We start from the raw sequence: 22,170 nt of genomic DNA, 5'->3' as shown, positions 1-22,170 counted from the left end.
TCCTTTATCGAGAAGGGCTTCTGCTAATGTCATAAGACCCAGGCGCGTCGCTCGTTCCAAGGGAGTATGATGCTCAAACCTTAACATGCAAGCCGCGTTCGCATCGGCTCCTTTCTCTAAGAGAATCAGAGACATCTCTTCTTGCTTCAATTCAATCGCGAATGAAAGGGGCGTGAAAAGATACTTGGCCGAGCAATCGCTGATATCTGCCCATTTCGATATCAATAGCGTGAGCTTTTTATGTCCCTCGCCATAATGGCCTCGATGACGTCATCAGTCGACGGAGCGCTCCAAGGGAGTTTTTTCAGCCTTGTTCCTTTATGTATACCAGCTCCGTTGTCCAATAAAACATCGATAATGTTTTCAAATCCATTTTTGCCCGCGACGGACAATGCCGAGTTACCAAAGTCGTCCGTGGCGTTGACGTCGGCGCCCTTCTCGATCAACTTCTTGACGACAACGATGGAATTACTCATAGAGGCGTAAATAAGCGGGGTGATCCCCTGGTGGCCTTTGGTGTTGACGTTGGCTCCGCCATCTATTAGCATCAGCGGACATTTTACCGAATCGTCGGGAAATGACTCCAGGTCGCGACAAGCCCTATTTAAGGCGGTATAGTTGTAATGACATTCTTTCTGTTCAGTATCCACCCCGTTTTCAAGCATGAATTTAATCGCCTTTATGTTTTTTTCCGTGACCGCGGAGTAAAGTACAGTAATGTTACAACGAAAAAAATCAAAAAATGTTTTGTTGAGGTGGAAGCCTTTTTGCGCAAATACTTGGACAATGTCTTTACGATCATGTTCGTAGGCGTTCAGTAAAGCGCGTACATTGATTCTCGCCCCTTTATCGAGTAGCATTTTAACTAGTCTCATGGAACCCTGACTGACCGCTGTTCCCAAGGGATTATTACTCAAAGGATCGTTTTTCCAGCAAGAGGCGTTCGGATCGGCTCCCTTTTCAATCAGGCATAGTGCTATTTCTTCATTTCTCAAAGATATCGCGAACGAAAGGGGCGTGTGTTTTACCCGATGCGAGCACTCGTTGATCTTCGCACCTTTCGATAATAAATCCAGAAGCGTTTCTTTCTCTCCCGCTTCAATCGCTTCGATCAGGAGATCAGTCGATTGGTCGTCCCAACCACCTCTTTCCACCTCTTCTCTTATGACTATTCGAGCTCCATTTTCCAACAATAATTGCGCGATATTTACCAATTGCCCTTTTTTGGCGACGGACAATGGCGTCTCTCCGTAACTGGTCTTGGCGTTAACGTTGACCCCCTTTTCGATTAATTTCCTGGTGATAACGGTAGAGTTGGCGGAGATGGCGAATAAAAGCGGGGTATACCCCCGATAGTTTTGGAGGTTGACGTTGGCCCCGCCATCTATTAACATCAGAGCGCATTTTTGTCTGTTTTCAGATATTTGAGTCGGAACCTTATCTTTCCAATTTTGGAGAGCCAATAGTAAGGCGGTATTGCCTTCCCAGTCTTTCTGTTCCACATCAACTCCCTTATCAAACGATAACCTGATTAGATCGGCGCATCCTTCTTCGGCCGCTCCAGTGAAGAAAGTTTTCCCACGAAAACCTAATGTTTCGTTGGGATTGAAGCCATTTTCAAAAAGTAATTCGGCAATCTCGGTTCGATTATAGCGCAAGGCGTTGACCGATGCGAGCTCCTTTTGCCAGAAGAGCTTCAACCAGCGGCTTGGACCCGGCAATCGTCGCCGCTGTTAGGGGAGATGCTTGAATTGGATTCTCAAAATATCTGGGAGGTTCAATATCTTTGCAAGCTTCATCCGGATCGGCTCCTCTCTCTATGAGAAACAGGGCTAACCTTTCTTGTTTCCTTTTAATGGCAAAATAAAGTGGGGTTTGATACACGGGATACAAGCAATTTTCATAGCCTTTGTTTTTGGTTGCCAGTAACTTTTCTTTGCTGCCCTCTTCAATCGCCGCCATGACGTCGTAATTCAATTCAACGCCATCTACGAATAAAACCTGAAAGAGTCAGCTTTCATTACCACATTGCAGCTGGTGTTTAACAAGTTGCTAGTGCGCTTCTTTGGCCCGATTGTGTACATACAGGGTTCGTACGGAAGTCAGGGATTTGGAAAATGGGGAAATTAGTTAGGGATTTAAAGTTTCTTGCTGAAACGTCAGGGATTTCGTTTGATATATCAAACCACGATTGCTTCGAGAAATGCTAAATATGTGCTGTAGGTGTAATTATGAGATGGGCTCTGGTAAACACGTACTTAAAATGGTCAGGGACATTGGCTAATCTTGGTCAGGGATAAGATGGAAATGTCAGCGATTTTCAATATAAATATTTTGTCTAAACCCTGATATTGTAAAGGCGTTAGATAAGTGGCAATAAGTCGCAAGATGACTTGGCCCAATTAGCTAGCTAGCTAGCTAAAAAATATGACTCATCTGGATTTTCTTGTCAATTGTTAAATTTTTTGGATTTCAGAGAGCTATATATTGAACAATATATAGGTATATTGACCTTTGCCCTTTGGCGATAATTTAAATGTCGTGATGAAAATCTGGCTGTTACGTGGGTTATGTTAAACATGACTAGTTTGCTATCCGGTGAGGATAATCATTTGTAGAACGATGACTTCAAATTACTACGTCACTTACAAGTTAGTGTTCAGTTCGCTGTCTTCTACGCGAGGTTCTAGTACGAAGTTTCAAAGATGAAATTGGTATATTTACCGTGAATGTAGACAGGAAGAGAACCATCGAGAACTCCCTCATCATTTCGAGAACTTAATTCCGACAGGACTTCGGTTGAATGACCAATATACGATACGCGAGATTGTAGCGTGCCTTCTCTTATTATGTTTAATCGAGCATATGAAAATCGAATAACAAGGAAGTTCATTATCATTATCTGACACAGGAGGAGTAAAGTAAATAATTAAAGAATACATTCTGATTAAACTTCCTCAATTACACGTGTTTCAAAAAGACCAAGGTCGAGGTTAGCCCGTACGTTATGTGGAAGGCCACTAGCCGAGTCTGGTATTCTTAAACGAATGGCTATTTGTTCAAGTTTTAACTGTATTGCGTGTTCGAAAGAATGGCCATAACAGGAACCCGAAACTGAAGCTTATATGGGCTTCTTTATTTTTGATTAAAGATGATCTTTTAAATTTTGGTCTCTTGAATCCGTTCTTGGTATTGTTACCTTCTTGCCGTTGTGTTCTTGTTCATTTCATCGGTTTGAAAGAGTGATTATTATGTTTTTACGTCGAAAACGTTATTTGGGAATTTAATGTCTTTTGCAGAGATTCCTGATTCTAATGCGAAGGAAACTCAACGTAACTTTTATTTAAAATAATAAGCAAGTGAAAAAAATAATGAAAAGCCGTGATTAATATCAGATTTAAAACATCTTGATTATTAGACAATTTTTCGTTCGGCCATTCAGCGAACTATGTTATCGCTTGCGTCATCAGTACGAGAAATATACAAGTTAACCTCAAGTACAGTAAATGGACCTGAGCGTAGCTCTCGTCATTGCATCCAAACGCTAATATTTACAAATGTAACATCGTGCTATTTTTGAGAGATTTTGTCGATACATTTATCGTTATTCTCAATTGTTCGCGATTCATTTCGCAAAAGTTCAAAGCGAAATATTTTTTACAAGTGGCAGTTTTACTTTGATATGTTGGCGACGAAGGTTTAATAGAGTGATATCAAGTTTAATTCAAAGACGTCTTATACCTACATTTCAGTGGGAGACCACGTAGAGGCCTAATTATATCTATTAACTATTGCAGTAATTTAAATTATTCAGTAGACGCGAAAATGGTCAAAAAGAGATTTTGTGGGTGATGGAATGATATGCTTTTGTAGACACTATCCTTTTTGTATTAGTAATGTCCGATAAGTTAAAGCGCTACCGTATTACTTTTCAACATGTCAACGTATATTTCGAGAACGAGGGTGACGAGGGACGCGGAGAAACCAAAGAAACAGACGCGGAAAATGACCATGAAAGCGGAGACGTTGATGACGACGAACGAGTCCGGGGTATCCGTTCTCTGACAGGGATGCAATTCATTCTTCAAAGATGGGTTCAGATCCTTCAAGCAATCGCCCTCGGTCAACTGGCGCAGTCTGACAAATACGGGGAAATAAACTCAACCATAAACGTAAAACTTCGAAGGGGACACTAACCTTTTGATGATGGTCTTGATGAGCGTTTGCGAAATGTTTTTCTTGAAATACAACACTGAGTGGGTTATCATTAAAGGTTGACTTAGTTTCAACTTGCAACTTCCCGTCTCGGCGTATCCTCTCTTTATTACATTCCAGAGAATTATATCCCCAGAAATTATAAATCTTTATCGATTTGCAATTCCTGAATTAATATCGACGTTTTCCTCTAAAGTGTCATATGTCGGGTAACACGAATCTGGGTTCGCATCTGCTCGCTTTATTACTTCCGCATACGCCATGTTGATCAATGCATTTTTCTAAATCGAAATTAAAAGAAAACCTCAAAGAACTTCTATTTAAAGCGAGGAACACACATGCGTAAAAATTTCACGGAATCGTACTAAAAATTCGTAAACATAAACTATTTTCTATTCCGTTTACATTTACGTTTCTGGATCTGAATCGCACTTGAACACGTAAACGTAAACGAAAATCTTAATTTGCGGTGTTGAAACTCAAAAACAGTGACATTAGTCTATTTCGGTTAAAAAGGATTAGCCGCGGACCTTTTATATGCTCATAGAGGAGACCGAGGCTTAGGGTTGAAATCATTGCTACGAACCTGATAAACTGTACCGTGCTCTGATGGTTTGCCAAATAGTTTTTTCGAAAATCGGATCATTAAAATAAAATAAACTTGTCAAAAAGATATGGAAAACTTCTAACCTTCCCTAAATTTGCCCCAAATCAGCGCTCTTCTACGATCTGCTTTTTTCTCCGCCATTTTTGCGAAAAAGCTCATACGGATCCGAGCATCTGATTGGCTGGAACTTAGCGTAAAATCTTTTACGACGGAAAAAGTTGAGACAATTTCAACTCTCTTTTCTAGTACGTTTACGTCGAATTTTTTTGTACGTTTACGTTTCAGTTTACGTTTATGTCGAACTTTTACGCATGTGTATTCCTCGCTTAACGAATGAGAAAGTAACGCGTAACCTGACCTGAATAAAATTTAAAATTGCATCGTTTTTGGTTAACACAGGCTTCGCATTGGGAAAGTGAAATACATTGTCGATGGTGTCGAAGGGTAGCGCTTCCTTTTTGCTGGCAAACTGCGACGTCATTTCCGAGGATACGAAAAGCAATAGAACGAAAGACTCCAAACTCCACAAGACCGAAAGAAAACGAGACATTCCGTTGCAATTGAAACTTTGTGGAACTTGGAATGAAATTGAATTCAGTTATGATATGAGCATAGCGTTACTTTATTACTTCTTACTCGTTCCCAGAAGACATTGCAACAAAAACATGAAGGGAAGTTCCGATTTGACTTTGCCATATTTAGAGTTTAGTTTCCCCGTCATGTAAATCAGCAGAATGACACCAACGGACCCCGCAATTATCTAGATACAATTCGTATCAACACTTTCAGAATGAACATTGATGATGGATACGAATGAGAAAGCTAAAATAAATATATTATTGCCGGGAATATTCATTTTAATCTGCAATAGAAAGCTTCAACCTGTAGATATAAAGACTGATAAACTTTGGGAAAGTGAAACTTGACGCCTTTGATAACAATTTTAGATGGAAATTAGGAAAAACAAGTTACCCATTTATTGACAACCGAGAAAATATCGTTTTCATTTGATTGCTTTGTTCCGAATAATATTTGGGTTCTCGAAGTCAAAAAAGGATGCGAAGATGGAAAGGAATTGAAGCGCTCAGTGAGTAATAACAATGGAGATATTGCAAAATCTCCCTCCTGTGTGTTCGAAACGTTAACTCAATTATTGTTGAAAGAAGTTGACCAAGAACTAACTCGTATTACTGTAAGAATATAGTAAGACTCGGATTCTGAACTAATCTATGACTAACACTATACATAGATAGATTTTAAAATGGTGTTATTATCTATCTCGAAATTTTGTTCTTGTATTCATAATTTTCATCTTCTTGGCTTCACAACAAACTAGATTTTCGTTTCGAAATAACCGTATGTGAATATTTATTAGCAAAATCAGGAATCTTCTATTTCATTACGACAGACGGCTAAGCAGACTACACTAGTTTGAAGCGCTTTTTCCTCTTTCCCTTTCCAACGACCATATCAAAGGACTAGGATCTACCGTACCTTGTCCATAAGCAATAGTGTCTGAATATGGTATTTGGCGGTTCGAGGATGTCTCGCGTGTTTTAACGTTATGCCTATGGCGTCTTGTATACTTCCCTCCCGTAGGGAGGTTTCTTATATTAAAGGAGGTTTATTTTATATTACTTTTGGTAACAGTTAATCTCCATATAAGACTCAATGCTACTATGTTTTGAGTCCACTATGCCCTAATTATTTTTACACGTAAATTTAGCATTGAAATGATAAAACCAAAAGCGGATTATGCTTCACACATAAAGTACGTAAGTCCCACTTTTCCATAGCTTTGGCCATGGATTTCATGACATTCCCGAAGTAAAAACTAAGCAGACGAGAAAAAAAATTTAACCACGGCTATTACTATTTTCTTGCATGGGACCTCGACTCGACGTCGCCGTCGACATAACCGGAAAGCTCGGAAGGCAAAATACCGTAATCGTTCGTTAGTCGTTATGTTATATTCATCGTTTTAAAGCTCAAGTTTCGAAAATTATCGAGTCATTTAATAAGTCTTCAACTAAATATTATAAGATTTTTTTTAATTTCAACAGAAAAATAGCTCTGCGAATAATAGTACAGAAAACATTCCTCGTAAAAAAACAGATACACGGCGTCTTAAATAGTCCAAACAAAAGCTACCCAGATTGATAAGATCTTTGTTCCTTAATCTTTGGTATTGTGAATAGTTCTATCTAAAAATATTTTAGACACCCTACTCAGTCTTTATAGTAGTTCCATAATTTACGTACGTAGGTAAATTGGTTCTTAAGGGGGAAGGATTGCAAGGATCCGAAAGAGCGGCGTTACCGAATTTTGTTCCTCAGGGTAAGGGGAGGTTCTTTCCTAGGACCTTAGAGAATATCGTGTAGCTCCTCAAGGCACCTGTTACGTACTTCATGTGTAAAGCCTAATCGGCTTCTGATAAAACGTGCTATTATCATATATCAGCCAAACCATGAAATTTCGTTACGCGTGGGTTGTAGAAGAAGATAAAGCGATGCTAACATATTCTTAGTATCGAGAATGAATTCATGGTTCAAAAAATATTTTTAATTGTACATTTCTCTCGAGCATTCCTAGAAGACCATTCCACGTATTATTAACTTTCGCTCCCCAAAACTTATCAGCATTCGGGATAAGAGTAACGCTGAAAAACATTCTCACCATGAAAACGGACCACTAATTTTACTTTTTACCTCTCCGAGTGACGATGACGTCACGAAGAGTTATTATATTAAACATCTCGGGGTGTCTGTCTGTGTGTCTGTCACCGCGCTCGCAGTTGGCAAATTGGAGCAAAAGTATATGCTATATCCGGACCGCGTTCGCACTTCGCAGAGAGCAATATTAGCTTCTACTTCGTTATCATCGTTAGGGTTAAGATCTACGCGGCGATCGGCTAGGGTTAAGAGAAACGTCAAACCAGAAGTGAGATGAGACTAGGAGTGAAGGGCTCTAGTATTGATAATAGATCCTGGCATTAGTGAGCAAATTTGAGGATTTTACGCCGCTTCAATCGCGCCTACGCTAGAGAGAAACAAGATATGCCCCAAGGCATATTAACGCTTTTTGCAGTGCGATATTGTCTTTAACAAAACCCGAAATTAGGGATATTCACACCGGTAACGTCAACGATTCCCGCTACCAATAAGCAAAGGCGTGGAAAAGTATGGGAAAAATATCGATAGTTTAACAACAATCCGTAGTGGCGCAGACGTAAAGTATCCGCATCCCACACCGCCAACGTCAGTTCGAATCCCGCTACCTCCGAGCACGGGCCACTAAACTACTTAGTTAAGTGGCCCGTGTTCCGAGCATTTTCTCGTCGAAAATATGATCGAATTTAGTATAGATGTCGCTAGTGCGGTGGAGAATCAAATTCAGGCGAGTTCTGCCGCGTAATTTAAATTTACGAAAATGTACGCGAACGCGAAACAGCCAGCCTGCTTCCAGGGGTCTCCGTATGAAGCTTTTGCTATGGGCAAAAAGCTTAAAAAATTGGTCGAGTTCCAAAAAAATTTCTTGGTGCTTGAATCTAGTTCAGCCGTCTACCACCGCGAGCGTCCCACGTTTTGGAGGGGAAATCCCGAAACCGCTACTAGAGGGCCAACCGTTGGTGTCTTATCAAGAATATTCATTTTCGCCGAGTGAAGAATTTGGTTAGCTCAGTACTTCTAGTCTCATCCCACTTCTGGTCTAACCTCAAAATGACAGGGCTTCCACCAAAGGTTCACGCAATTTCTGGTTTTCTTAACACGTATACTATTGGGAATCGGCAGGCTTTTATACAATAAATTTGCAAAAATTGTTAAAGAGGCATACGCTAAAAGTCAAACATTAACAATAGCTATTTGAATTAAGATAAACTACTGCCAATTAAAATAATATCTATTTAATTAAGAATAACGAATTGGGTAGATAGCCTTCGTCTAGACTCGGAGAGGTTTATTTCGGTTTCCCAACTTGTAATTACTTGATATTGTCAAATATTTGTAAAACACGCAGAAATTTAATCATGAAGCCAGTTTTTCCTTCTTCTTCAGTCAAGCTAACAAATGGCGGTAACTGGCAAAAAATATAACGTACTCAGCTGAAGTGTACAAAGTCCTCGCGATTGGACTAGTAACATTATCTTTGAACAGTAGCAAATCATGAAATGCTTAAAACTTACTGCCATGAAGGGAGCTTTGTAGTATTTTGCTGTTTCGTCGTGCGTCATTATTTCTTTTCAATTTGTCACTGTAATCGACGCAGTGTTGTTGGCGAACCAATCGCGAAAGAAAAAAGAATGCTTTAGAATGTATTGAAGTATTTTGGTCTCTTCTTAAGTTGCGCCGTACTTCGACATTGTAACCGCGCAGTATTCTTAATGCGTGTCGAATTTAGCTTTTGGGAATCGCCATTCGCACAAAGCGACCACGCACGAAAACAATTTGAACGAAAATGCTGAGAAAACCCTTTCGATGTTTGAAATCGTTTTTCGGAGCTTTGTTACGATACTTGTGAATATTGACACCAAGAAAGTAATAAAGTTTTCCAAAGAAGCGAAGGAATCAGAGCAAGGATAATGGACCGATCTTCCTTTATATGGAAATCTTATTTCGGGATCGATGACGTGTCGACTTTTGTGGGAACTCGACTCGTTAGTTGCTAAACAACCAGTTTATGGTGTCGCTAGTTTTTGAGCTTCTAACACAGTGCTTCACAATTAAATGTTTAAGACTTACTTCATTTAAAGGGGCCGAATGGTTGGTTTTGAACTCGATACTATTCGTAAATGAGTTCTCAGTTTTTCATTGTACTTGGTGCAGTTATGAAAGGAAGAATTCCGAAATTGCAAACGTATTAAGCATTTTATCATAAACTAAGTTATTTCTTTCCGTTCTCAAGTTCGCGTTCTCTAGTAGATGTTTAACTGCAGTACCAATTTGATTGTGAGTTTAAATTAAATTGCGTGGATCGATACTCAAAAACCGCGCGTGCACTCAGGCAAACATTTAATAAGGGCAAGTCTTGGGAAACTCTTCGCGTGTTTCACCTTAAGGCCCGTTCAGATTAACCAACTTTAGCCATCTGACAAAGCCGAACTGACCAGTCAGGTTAGATTGTCAGGTAATATGAACGTTTCACCCAAACGTACTATTGTCAGGTAATATGAACGTCTCACCCAACCGTACTATTGTCAGGTCGAAGCTCTGATTTTAATCGGGTAGATAGGCGAATTGAATCGGGCCGAATAAGGTCAGAGAGGGAGCAAACCAATCACAATAGGCGAAACTATTACGTCATGAGACACGTGTCGTTTTTACTTCAAGCTCGAGAGAGAGTACCAGCCGTTATTTATTTGTCGCCGAAAACCTGAAAAACGATTTCGGGCCTTGGCCATTTTTAACACGAGTTGATTATTAAGTTTTGATGGTTGTTCCTCAATGAATATAAGAGGTAATATGTAGGGAAGTTTCTTATATTACTTCTGATATTATTGACCTTGGTCTATGGTTTGTCAGCTGACTAAAATTGGGTAATCTGAACGGGCCTTAATTTTCCCAGCCTACAAGTTTTAGTTTTAATTTGAGGCATGAGTGAAAAATATTGTTTTCTTCAGTTCTGAAGGAAACAGAGCATAAATAATGGCTTTTCATTTCTCGGGTTGTCGATGATAAAGTAGCGACATATCTTATCGATTTCTTTGAATTGGTCATCTCGTGTCAGCTAGAAGTCCCCAGTGCGTTACAATAACAAGCGGTATCCTTTTGAAAAGCTAGGCATAAAAGTATCATCATAGTTTGTGATAATAAAATCGCTTAATATTTACGAAGTAATTCTTTATTCAAATTACTTTTAGTGATACAAATAGTCCAATACAATACACCGGAAAGACTAGATACGCCAGTACACCCTAGTTTGACTGAAGTGTTATGCTTAGATCCCTTCTTGTTTCTTTCCCCTTTTGTCACTCTCTGAACTTCTTATCAATTGAGTTGAAGGACCTTCAATGAAATTCTTTTTCTCGTATGATTTTCTGTGGTGGACCATGAAGCTGTCGAATTACATCTTGTGGTTTAAAATATTTTCTATAAGCTAAGGTGCTACCGTGTTACTTTTCAACATTTGAACGCATATTTCAAGAACGAGAGTGATAAAAGACGCGGAGAATGAACAAAGCTCCCAAGAGGACCATTACTATTTTTGCGCCACATCTCGTATATTTTAGCGAAATCGAAACCTTAAAGTTATATTTCAAATTACTATTTAAAATATTATTTTTTCATATTATTTAAAATATTATTTTTTCATATTATTTAAAATAAATAATTTATATAATTTAAAATAATATTTTGTAAATGAATTAAATAGCTTAAAATAAATATAAATTTTTAACCAAAATTTCAAGGTAGGCTCGAACGCGCGAGCCTCGGTTTTAAAACAATCCACGAGGAAAATATTGTCGAGCGATTTACCACTGGGCTACGACTAGCTCTGTGATTTCCGTTCTGTTTGCGTGCTGTATACATATTCTAAAGCTAGAGTTGACTGATAGCTGAGGGTGAAAATTAAGGTGGGGTTTTCGACGCCGTCCAATAAGCGGTGTGACGAAGACGAAACGAAGGAGGAGTTAAACTCTCTTGTTATGCTCCCCAATATTTTTACGCCATCTAGCGTTGGGCGCAAAAATAAAAACGGTTTTCTTTTGTTGCGAACGCGATTGTTGTTGATGCTTTGGTCAACTAAAATTAAATTTCTTTTCGTTGTACTTCTGTGGGGGACCATGTAGGGCCAAATTACATTTCTTGCAGTAGTTGAAAATATTCGGTAATGGTTTGAAAGCGATTCTGTAAGTGATGGATATGGTTTTGCAGACACTGTTCTTTTTGGTATACTTTCTTTTGAAGGAGTGATGTCGGTCTAAAGATATGACACCGATAAGCTAAGGCGCTACCATGTTAACTTGCAACATGTCAACGTATATTTCGAGAACGAGGGTGACGAGAGACGCGGAGAATCCGTAGAGACAGACGCGGAAAATGACCATGAAAGCGGAGACGTTGATGACGACGAACGAGTCCGGGGTTTCAATTTTCTGACATGGATGCATTTCGTTCTTCAAAGACGGGTTCAGATCCATCAAGCAATCGCCCTCGGTCAATTTGCGCAGCCTGACAAATATGATTAAATTATTTCCACCATAAACATACAACTTCGAAGGAGACACTAACCTTCTGTTGACGGTCTTGATTAGCGTTTGCGAAGTGTTTTTCTTGAAATACAACACCGCGTAGCTTATTGTTAAAGGCTGCTGGATTACTTTCAATTTACAGCTTCCAGTCTTTGTGTACCGGGCCTTGATTATATTCCAGTGTAGCATTTCCGCTGCAAAAAGAAAACTTTGTCGATATTCAATTCCCGAATGAATGTCATCGTTTTCCGTTAAAGTGCCGTATGTCTGGTAACACGAATTCGGGTTCGCATCTGCTCGCTTTAGTACTTCCGCATATGCCGTTTTATTCAATGCATTTTGCTAAATCGAAAATAAAGAAATAAAAATGAAAAACACCTAAGATGAAAACAATGAAGGACGTATATTAACCGAATGAGAAAGTAACTCGTAACTCTTATATTAACCTGAATGAAATTGAATTGTGCCGTGTTTTTCATCAGTAAAGGTTTAGCATTGGGAAAGTGAAATACATCGTCGATGGTGTCGAAGGGAAGTGCTTCCGATTGGCTCGAATACTGTGACGTCATTTCCGAAGATACAAAAACCAATAGAACGAAAGACGCCAAACTCCAAAAGACCGAAAGGAAACGAGAGACTCCGCTACAATTCAAACTTTGGGGACCTGAGATTGAAATTGAATTCAATTATGAAATGAGCATATCGCTTCTCTAAAAGTTCTTACTCGTTCCCAGAAAGCATTGCAACAAAAACATGAAGGGCAGTTCCGATTTGACTTTGCCGTATTTAGAGTTTAGTTTGCCCGTCATGTAAATCAGCAGAACGACACCAACGGACCACACAATTATCTAGATATATTAAATATCAAAAACTTTAGTCCACTGTTTCAACATGGATAAAGTTATAAATCAAGCGAAACATATTTTTAGAGAGAGTTTAATCTACAATAGAAAGCTAGATCCGGTTTACTGATAACAATTTTATATGAAAATTAGGAATGACAAGTTACCCATATGTCGAACACGGAGAAAATGTCGTTTTCATTTGATTGGTTTGTTCCGAATAATATTTTGATTCTCGAAGTCCAAAATGGGTGCGAAGATGGAATGGAATTGAAACGATCACTTGTTTCGAACACAGGAGTTATTGCGAAATCTGCCTCCTGTGTATTGGAAACGTTATCTCCATTATTAATGAAAGAAGTTGACCAAGAACTAACTCGTATTGCTATAAGAATATGACAAAACTCAGATTCTAAACCGAATCAAGTAGGCCCTAATTATTTCCATGAAAATTAAACCTTAAAATGACAAATACAACAAAACCATGAAATTTCATTTCTAGGAAGCTAAAGCCTAACATATTCTTAGTATCGAGAATGAATTCTTGGTTCAGAATATATTTTTAATTGTACATTTCTTTCGATCATTCCTAGCATTCCATTCCACGAATTACTAACTTTCGCTCCCCAAAACTTGTCTACATTCGGGATAAGAGTAACGCTGAAAAACATTTCCATGATTCTGGTTATTATGAGTACCATAAAAGCACCACTAACTCTACGCAAATTACTTGATATTGTCGAGTGTTTGTAGAACATGCAAGAATTTAATCATGTAGCCCGTTTTCTCTCCTTGTTCATTCAAATAAACAAATGGCGATAACTGGTAAAAAAATAACGTGCTCAGCTGAAGTGTATGAAAGACAACGGGCGAACATAATCTAGTGAATTTTCGTAGTTCAAGGAAATCCTTGCCATTGCACTAGTAACATTATCTTTGAACAGTAGTAAATCATGAAATGCTTTAAACTTACTGCCATGAAGGTTGCTTTGTAGTATTTTGCTGTTTCGACGTGCATTATTATCAGTTTTTAATCAGTCTCGAAGGAGAACCAATTGCGAAAGAATGAAATATTTTAGAATGTATTTTGGTCTCTTCTCAAGTAGCCCCGTTCTCCGACAGAGCCACTTCGCAGTATTCTTAATGCGTGTAGAATTTAGCTTTTGGGGATCCCGCCTTGCGCAAAGCGAGCAGTCACTAGAATAAATTGAAGGAAATCCTGAGAAAACCCTTTGCGTGTTTGAACTTGTTTTTCGGGGTTTCGTTTTCGTATGTTACTTGTAATTTGTGGCATGAGTGAATATTGAAACCCGTTAAAATCAATAAAGTTATAAAGTTTTTCAAAGTAGCGAAGGAATCAGAGCAAAGATAATGGTCCTACCTTCCTTGAGAGGAAATCTTTTTTCGGGATCGATGACGTGTCGACCTTTGTGGGAACTCGAGTCGTTAGTTGCTAAGCAACCACTTTCTACCAGAGGCAAAGTCAGTACAACGGATTTCTCAAACTTTGGCGAGTAATGCCAAGACTTAAGGCCCGAGAAGTTGAATATGATAATAGGCACTTTAATTGGTTTATAACCCACCGATGCCGCTAAAAGCGGATTTTAAGGCTTTACCTAGAACGAAGGCGGTAACGGTTTTCGAAAGAAGTATGACTTCACGGCACCATCCATCATCTTACCATTCCACGTTCTTGAAGGTATCCTGAATTCGTTCTTGGTTTTATAAAGAAATTCTTCAATTTAGTAATATTCTCATGAATATTTCCATAATGTACTGATGAAGTATAAACTAATCAGAAACAATCACCTTGGCTTAAGCGATAGAATATTCATTGAGATATATGAAGATTCTCAAGTCTCAACGGGATATCGAATAGACAAACCAATCAGAGCAGAGCTTTCTTGAAGGTTTATTTGATAATAATTCTCTAAGTTGGCGATCCAATCGCTAATTGAGCCAATTTACATGTGATCCCTGGTCTACGGTCGTGAAGGTAATCATACGCAGAGGGGAGTCGATTCTGAAAGATAAAGTGGGGGCTTCGCATATGACGTGGCCTAATTTGTATACCCCATGCACCGTGTTTAGTAACAGGCATGGAGATGCATTCAGAGAACATCTGATTAGGCGCTGCACCTAGAAGACTGAAAATGACCTAAAAGAAAAACTAATTCAACTAATTGAAGTTAGAAAAGCCATATGGGATCGCCGATCCGAGGAATATCGGAATCGGGATACTAAAGATATGATGTGGTTAGAAGTTTCACAGGCTTTGAATTTATCCAGTGAGTATTTATCGGTTTTAGATATTTGTTTATTACAATATTCAACTTACTAAACTCATTAAGAGGATGAATGTAAAAAGATGTGGAAGAACCTTGTTGATCATTTTCGTGGTGTTTACAACACAATCTCAATTACTTGTAGTGGACAAGGAACTGATGATAACCAGTTAGAAGTCATAAAGTGGATTTTCTTTAAACAAATGCTATTTATGAAGGATGTGGTGTAAAGAAGAGAGTATGCTAATGTTTTAATTTTAAATTCTAATGCATATTAGACAGGTATATGATATTGATTAATTTTAATTTAGAACATCATCCAACTTTGAGCCAGAAGGGGAAAGTTCTAAACATAGTGAAACACCAGCTCTTGAAAGCGAAGGAAACATAGTACAATACATTTTAAAAATTGAAATACTTGTAAGTGAATTATTGACCGTTTATAATGTGATATCATTGTACAGCACCATCATCAAAACATGACCATGCTTTCGTAGTAACGTTTTGCATTAAACAGTAATTTTAAACGACAAAAATATGTTCAAATGTTTTATTTTTACTAAGAAAAATATTTTCATATGAGATTATGCGTAACAATGTTTTAAGTTATTTGTAATTGGGCCTTTTCACGCCAGTTATCTCCCATTGCCATGGTACTTCTCCTTGACTGTAGAAGTACTTGGTGAATTGATTTCTGATAGCTGCAGCATTCATGCTGAAGTTGCGAGCCGTGGTGTACCTTCCACTTTGTATCCCCAACGCAGGACTGTCTTTGCAAAATGCGTGCCATTCTCCTTCTTTGATGGTCCCATCAGCTCTTATTGATTCAGCAAAATCAGAAGGACAGTAAATCTTTACCTCCGATACATCTTCCTCCATCATTAAAAAATTGTGCATGACAACGCAAGCTTTAACAATAGTGTCAACATTTTTGGGTTTAAAACAGAGGGGCTGTTTGAAGACCCTGAACCGTGATACCAATATGCCAAACACATTGTCACTAGTTCGTCTAGCTCTGCTTAGCCTGTAGTTGAAAACTCTGCGTGGATCTTCTAGTTCAGCTCTTGGAAAGGGACGCAAGAAGTTTGGCAAAAGTTGAAAGGCTTCGTCACCCAATAAAACATGGGGTAAAGAAGCATCAGAGTTGGGCAAAGTCTTTGAGGGCAGTATTATTTTGCACTGCCTGCCCAAATGATGATGTTTTAAATATACCGCCATCCGAAAGCGAACCATACCCTCCCACGTCAACTACCAAAAACCTGTAGTTAGCATCCACGGCTGCCATTAACACAAAAGAAAATAGAAAATAACACAAAGTGTCTATCAGGAAGCCCCACCAGCGACGTCCATTTTGAAGGGGGTCAAATATTATCAAAAACACTTCCAACCCCCCTTGCCTATTCACTCAAAACGAATTTTTGTGCTAATACGCACGAGAGAAATAGTCCCGCGTTTTTTTAATCGGGTCGCGAAGTCAACCAGAGCGTAGCTGGCTCAGTTGCGTCTGCTACGGTCAGGCAATTTGGTTAAGGCTTAGCAGGCTTATTGAAAACTTTGACAAGTAATGGTAAGTAATAAATTGATTTTGAAATTTGGCCTAATATAAATTTAATTTCTTACTAATCAAAATTAATTTAGTTATTATGGCCACTCACGACATAAGTTTGAAAACCTTATTAAACGAATATAAGGACGATTTATTTAAAATAAATGATGATCACAAGAACATAATTGAACAACTAAAAAACACTGGGAAATTAGAAACATTAGTGGATAATTTGTACAAGAATTACTCTCTTCTAAAGAACAAGTATGAAAAAGAAAAAAACGGAACATCTCAATTCCTTTGGGCTAACAGCTTCAAAGTTGGAGAACTTCTTGCGACAAATCCACTATATTTGAGTAATTTTAATCAAGAATCGCTAAGCGCAGTTGTTCATTGGCTCAATTTCCGAATCATCGATGAATTGGCAATAGTTAGAAGGCAAAAAGAAGGGCCTGGATTTAATCCTCATATTTCCCAATCTTGTGTGGACGGTGGAAAAATGGATCCAAAAGAGATTGAAGTTAAAAAATCTTCTTTAAGACATATTAAGACTGATCGCCTTTACACGATAAATAGACTTGGAGGTGGTACGTTAGGAGAAATTTGGAAAGTAAACAAAAGGAATATGCAAATTCACGCCAAATTGAAAAGAGGAAAGAAGCCTTTAACACAAAAACAAAGAGACGAAGCTCATTTGTTATACAAAATGAGTTTGAGTGTCAGAAACACCGAGCTCCTACCAACAGATATGACACCTTCGTTAGTTATGCTGAATAGCGAGGGCATGTTTTTACCAGCTACAGTTTTAATTCCGTATGTAACTGAAATTAGCAGAATTTTTGTCGCAGAATACAAGAAGTGGATGCTCAGCAATATTCCCTCAAAAAGCATTTGTAAGTAATTTATTGAGAATTAATGTTAGAATATTGACCTATTATGTTAATAACTGACCTAATTAATTGTATTGAAAACCATGGCCCGTGCCACTAGTGACGAGAGATTGAAACAATTGTTCCATGAAGTGGTAATAACTATCCCGGCTGTTATGCAACAAGGTTTTAAACGCGAAGACTTAGAAAAGTTGAGAGTCATTTGGCAACGAAAAATTGGCCATGCTAAAATTGCAGACATGGTCAGGGGACAAATCAGTAGACGAAATGAAATAAGAGGCAAGAGAAGTAAAGGTGGCCAAACGTTACGCTGCAAGCTGTATAACATCACGAAAAATTAAACCACAGTAGCTAAAAAAACCTATTCAATATTAGAGTTTAAAAATAGCGGGGAAAAAGTTATCCAGAAAAACAGGGCTGAAAACTCTTCCAAAGTGTTGCCGAAAATAAGTGATAAAAAAGTGATAGTAAAAAGCAAAACAGAAACACAAAAACAATGTGATAAAAAATGATAGTAGCAAGCAAGAATTATCCTAAAAAGCAAAATTGTGATAAAAAAAGTGATAGTAGCAAGCAGTAATAATCGTAAAAAACCAAACTGTGGCGAGGAAGTAATGATAGCAAGCAATAACAACCCTAAAAAACAAAAAACCTGTGATAACAAAGTGATAGAGGAATCTGTTCAAAACCACACTGCCAACCCTACGCTTTCCAAACTTGCAGATGAAACTTTTCCAACTTCTAAGCCAAAACCTTGCGTCTCCCCCTTAAGATCAACACGTAGAGGAAGGATCGTCAAAAGAAAATTAGCCAAAGATTTTATTTATTAAATTTTGATGTGCTTCTTTTAAAAACATAAGTGCTGTAAACACAACTTTGGTTGAAGTAAACTTTTGTTAACATTTGCAAGAAGTCTATTATTACTATCTAAAGAAAATGTTTATTGTCATTTTATTTGTTATTTTCATTTGTTACTATTTATTTTCAGTTAGGTTTTTTTAACTATTTATTACTAATTATTTTGAATTTGTTTTGTTTTTTTACTATTTATTACTATTTTCACCATCATAAAGAATATCTAACCCAACCTTTCGATAGGAGGCTTCACAATTTTGCGAGGTTTTAGTGCAAGCTTTGATTGATAGAGAGCGTTTTGCGCTTCTATAATTTGTACTCATCAGTTTACCACCTGCAATATACTTCATCTGACTAAATACAGTTTCTATCGCAGATCCATTTATTCTGACAGGGAAGATGTATTCATTTCTGTGTCTACTGCAAAAATCGGTTACCAATCCGACAAACCCATTAACGGAGATACGGAGAAGCTCCCACGTCTGCCAGGCTAAAAAACTTTTATTCTGGCCAATATTGTCATCGCACCTGATAACTTCACTAGCCCCAATCTTCAAAATATCTCAGGCCCTTAAGCATAGACTGAATTGGGGCAGAATCAATTGAATCGGCTCGCTTGTGGCATAATAATCCCTCTTCAAAAATTTCGTTGCAAGATTTTAGATAGAAAAAACATTCCATTACAGCATCTCCGTCTTCAGGCTTATCTTCAAACTTCGGATTGGCATAATTGTACAATTCTCCAAGAACTGGACGCTGCTGCATTATTTTAGCAGGTGTCACTTTTAACTTCGTCCACGAATTTCTATCTATATGCGACTGTAGTAAACCTTTAACTTGCGACAGTTCATCCGCATCTCTACGAGCATCTTCGCGTTTCTTCAAATCAACAATTTGATCCCAGCCGAAATGAATTCCGTTTCTAACAAAGTACCTGGTTCCTTTGGCTGTTGAATGTTCTAGCGCACTAAATAGATTCTTCATTTCATGACTGGGACAATCCAATAAACCCATAATGAAGGATTAAAGGGATTTCTAAATTTAACATTGATGGAGAAATCTATTGACACACACCCAGACTTTGCCTTAACGCAGCTATGTTGTTGCTTCCGCCATCACATACAAGTCCAATTGTGGTAAGACCAACAGTGTGAAATGCCCACATGGCTCTCTGAAGGGTAGACGTCATCAAGGCGTTGGAAACTGGTTTGGATGTCATAAAGTAAGGACCGACTATGTCAAAGTTCGTGCAAACGCATCTCCACAAATATTGAAGGACGTATTCCACTTCTAGAACTTCAGAAATGGGTACATCTTGGTAAAGGTCATCCAAAGAGGGATATTCTTCCGGTTGTAAGGTACAGCCAAGAAACTTTCCATCGCGAGAATTCCAAATGAGCTTTCCAATGACTTTCACCTCATCAAATATCAGTACTCCTTCTTTGGGCTTTGTTTCCCCTTTGTACGTACTGTTAATGTATTCGTCAAATCTTTGGGCTTCGGTCCTTAAATAATTCAAATCAATTCCTTGATCAGATGGTATTTCTCTCGCTTTTGCTCGCAAAGTAGAAATACTCGGAAGCTGCAAAATGTCAAACGATGCCAAAGCTTCGTAAGCAGCGGGTGAACGCGAAAAGACAGCTAGGGCAATGTCAGCGCACTCCACCTGTTACCTTTTGAGCCTTTGGTACACTTCACTTGATCTTTTAAAAAATCATTTCTTTCTTCTAGAGGGATTGAATCGGTCTCCTACGCCTTTCTCATTTCCTTACCAAGTAATTTATTCTTAGAAGTTGCTTCCTTAAAAACGTTTTCCAACTCATTTTGACCTTTACGAGTAACCTCTGAAACTAGTTTGATCATTTGACCATTTTGTTCACCTTCCAGTTGAAGTTGTGTATCATCCAAAAGTTTTTCCAGTTCTTTAATTTTCTTATTTTGATTGTATACCCGGATGCGATTTTGTTTAAATCGTTTCGCGCGTGATTTTGGGGTTAAATTACCTATTGTACACCTTGAATCAGCGGATGTTCTTTTGAGTTTTCGTCTTGGGCTTACTGCATCTTTCTTTTCCTTTTGGTCTTTGAGATACCTATTTAAAGCTCGGGAATTTTGGCACTGATACACTCCTTGCTTTAATTTCACTTTTGGGACATTCTGTGGTGGAACAAACGAGACGGTGCAATCAACAGATTGAAATCGTTCGAAAGGGTATATAAATGATTCCAAGTTTTTAGTAGTTAGGTTTCCGCAATCATCCTTTAAAATAATTAAATATTGATTATTAGTTGAAATAAAGAACAAGCGTATAAAGAAACCCTGAAAAGTAAAAGCTTACCTTTGATATCCCTGGGCAATATACGTGATTAGGAGCTAGGATGAGCAAACTTCTGTCTACAATGTCAAAATCGATACGAACGCTGGTGGTTTGATCATTCAAAAGGGTGAATTTCATCTCTTCAGGCTTCTTGAATAAACGCAGTACAGCCAGCGTGCCATTAACAGAAAACAAGAGACGAACTGGTGTATCAGCATAATGTACTGATGGCGAAACAGGCAAGGCAGAATTCTTTAACGTAACTTCTAAATGGGCATATTTTCCATAGAAATTTTTCTTATATCTCATCTCAATGTAATCTATAAATGTAATATTTCATTATAATGGAGTAATATTTATGAGTATATTACAAACAGAAAGGAACTTAAGTTTTTATTTAAAATGTAACTTTCAACATCGTAAAGTATAACGGGGGCATCTTGCATCAGTTTTGGAACTTTAAGTATCTCTACTGTTGATGTTTCTTTGTCGATCAGTTTTACCTTCTTTGAAAGTTCTCTCTGATTTTGGGCTTTTTCCTTTGCAATCACGAATGCATTTAAATTATTCCCAGCCGTATGAGATATAACAGTTCCAATAATTTCAGTCTGAGTCAGTGAACTGACAGTAGGTTTATGTTTAGCTCGCGAAGCCTTGGCCTTACCCTCAAAAAGGTCTTGTAAATAAAGGTTGCACTGGGTTGATTGTGATTTTAACGCGCTTCCTTTGTCGGTCGAGCCAGACTTATTTAACGACATTTGTTCATTAAATTTTATCGACTTTACAAATATAAATACCTTAAAAACGTTTAACTTGGCCGGTAACAAGTTAACAACCTGAAGGAACTGAAAGCAGACGAAATCTCGAAAGTAGAACGCTAATGCGACGTATCGCGAGTTTCGCGACCCTCCGCCGCTATTACAGTTGACCGCTTGGCGGCGCACACCTGATTTTACCGAAACGATTACCTCTTCGATGAACAACCTGATTGGCTTAAATTATTTGAAAATGGCATGCGCTTCAAAAAGCATGTCAAGCAGTGCCAAAGGCACTCTAAAATGACTGATAGACACTTTGTGTTATTTTCTATTTTCTTTTGATTAACACAATTGAATTAAATCCCTGAAAATAAGTAAAAAATGTTTTCCGTTACACAGAAATTATTTTCAAATTTCTATCATTACTTTGTAATTGTAATACATAGTTCCAGTCTTGTTTGGTTGCAGAATCATTATGTGCTTTCCGTCCACTGCTCCTACGCAGTTTGGGAAATTCCATTTTTCTTCAAAATCTTTGGCAACCGAAACCATTTTTCTGTAGTCAGCTGTGGCATATAGATGGGTTATAAAACATCCCATATTGCCAAGCGCGTTTCTTCGAGGGGTTAGTCACTTGAATAATCAGGTGTACAAAACCGCAGAAAT

The 22,170-nt window shown here is 38.1% G+C and overlaps 1 protein-coding gene across 1 annotated transcript; it reads right to left on the bottom strand.

Moving 5' to 3' along the window:
• Nucleotides 1–20,173: 20,173 nt before the first annotated feature.
• Nucleotides 20,174–21,523, bottom strand: LOC149644046 (uncharacterized). Its single transcript, XM_089850472.1, has 2 exons — nucleotides 20,768–21,523; nucleotides 20,174–20,688 (listed from the first exon to the last, which is right to left on the bottom strand). Exons 1-2 carry the CDS (start codon nucleotides 21,053–21,055, stop codon nucleotides 20,179–20,181), a joined length of 798 nt encoding a protein of 265 aa, XP_089706598.1. The 5' UTR covers nucleotides 21,056–21,523; the 3' UTR covers nucleotides 20,174–20,178.
• Nucleotides 21,524–22,170: the final 647 nt, after the last annotated feature.

Source organism: Phalangium opilio, unplaced genomic scaffold (genome assembly GCF_054372755.1).
Source record: "Phalangium opilio isolate 3A_F unplaced genomic scaffold, DU_Popi_V2 ptg000091l_1, whole genome shotgun sequence".
Taxonomy (NCBI): Eukaryota; Metazoa; Arthropoda; class Arachnida; order Opiliones; family Phalangiidae; genus Phalangium; species Phalangium opilio.
The sequence above is the reverse complement of the archived record's forward strand: the minus strand, read 5'-3'. Positions and strand labels throughout refer to the sequence as shown.

Excerpts from the sequence above, each read along its gene's own strand:
- LOC149644046 (XM_089850472.1), bottom strand. The coding sequence starts at position 21,055 with ATGAGATATAAGAAAAATTTCTATGGAAAATATGCCCATTTAGAAGTT. Across the intron at positions 20,689-20,767 it reads ATTGCCCAGGGATATCAAAG|GATGATTGCGGAAACCTAAC; the intron begins GTAAGCTTTTAC and ends ATTATTTTAAAG.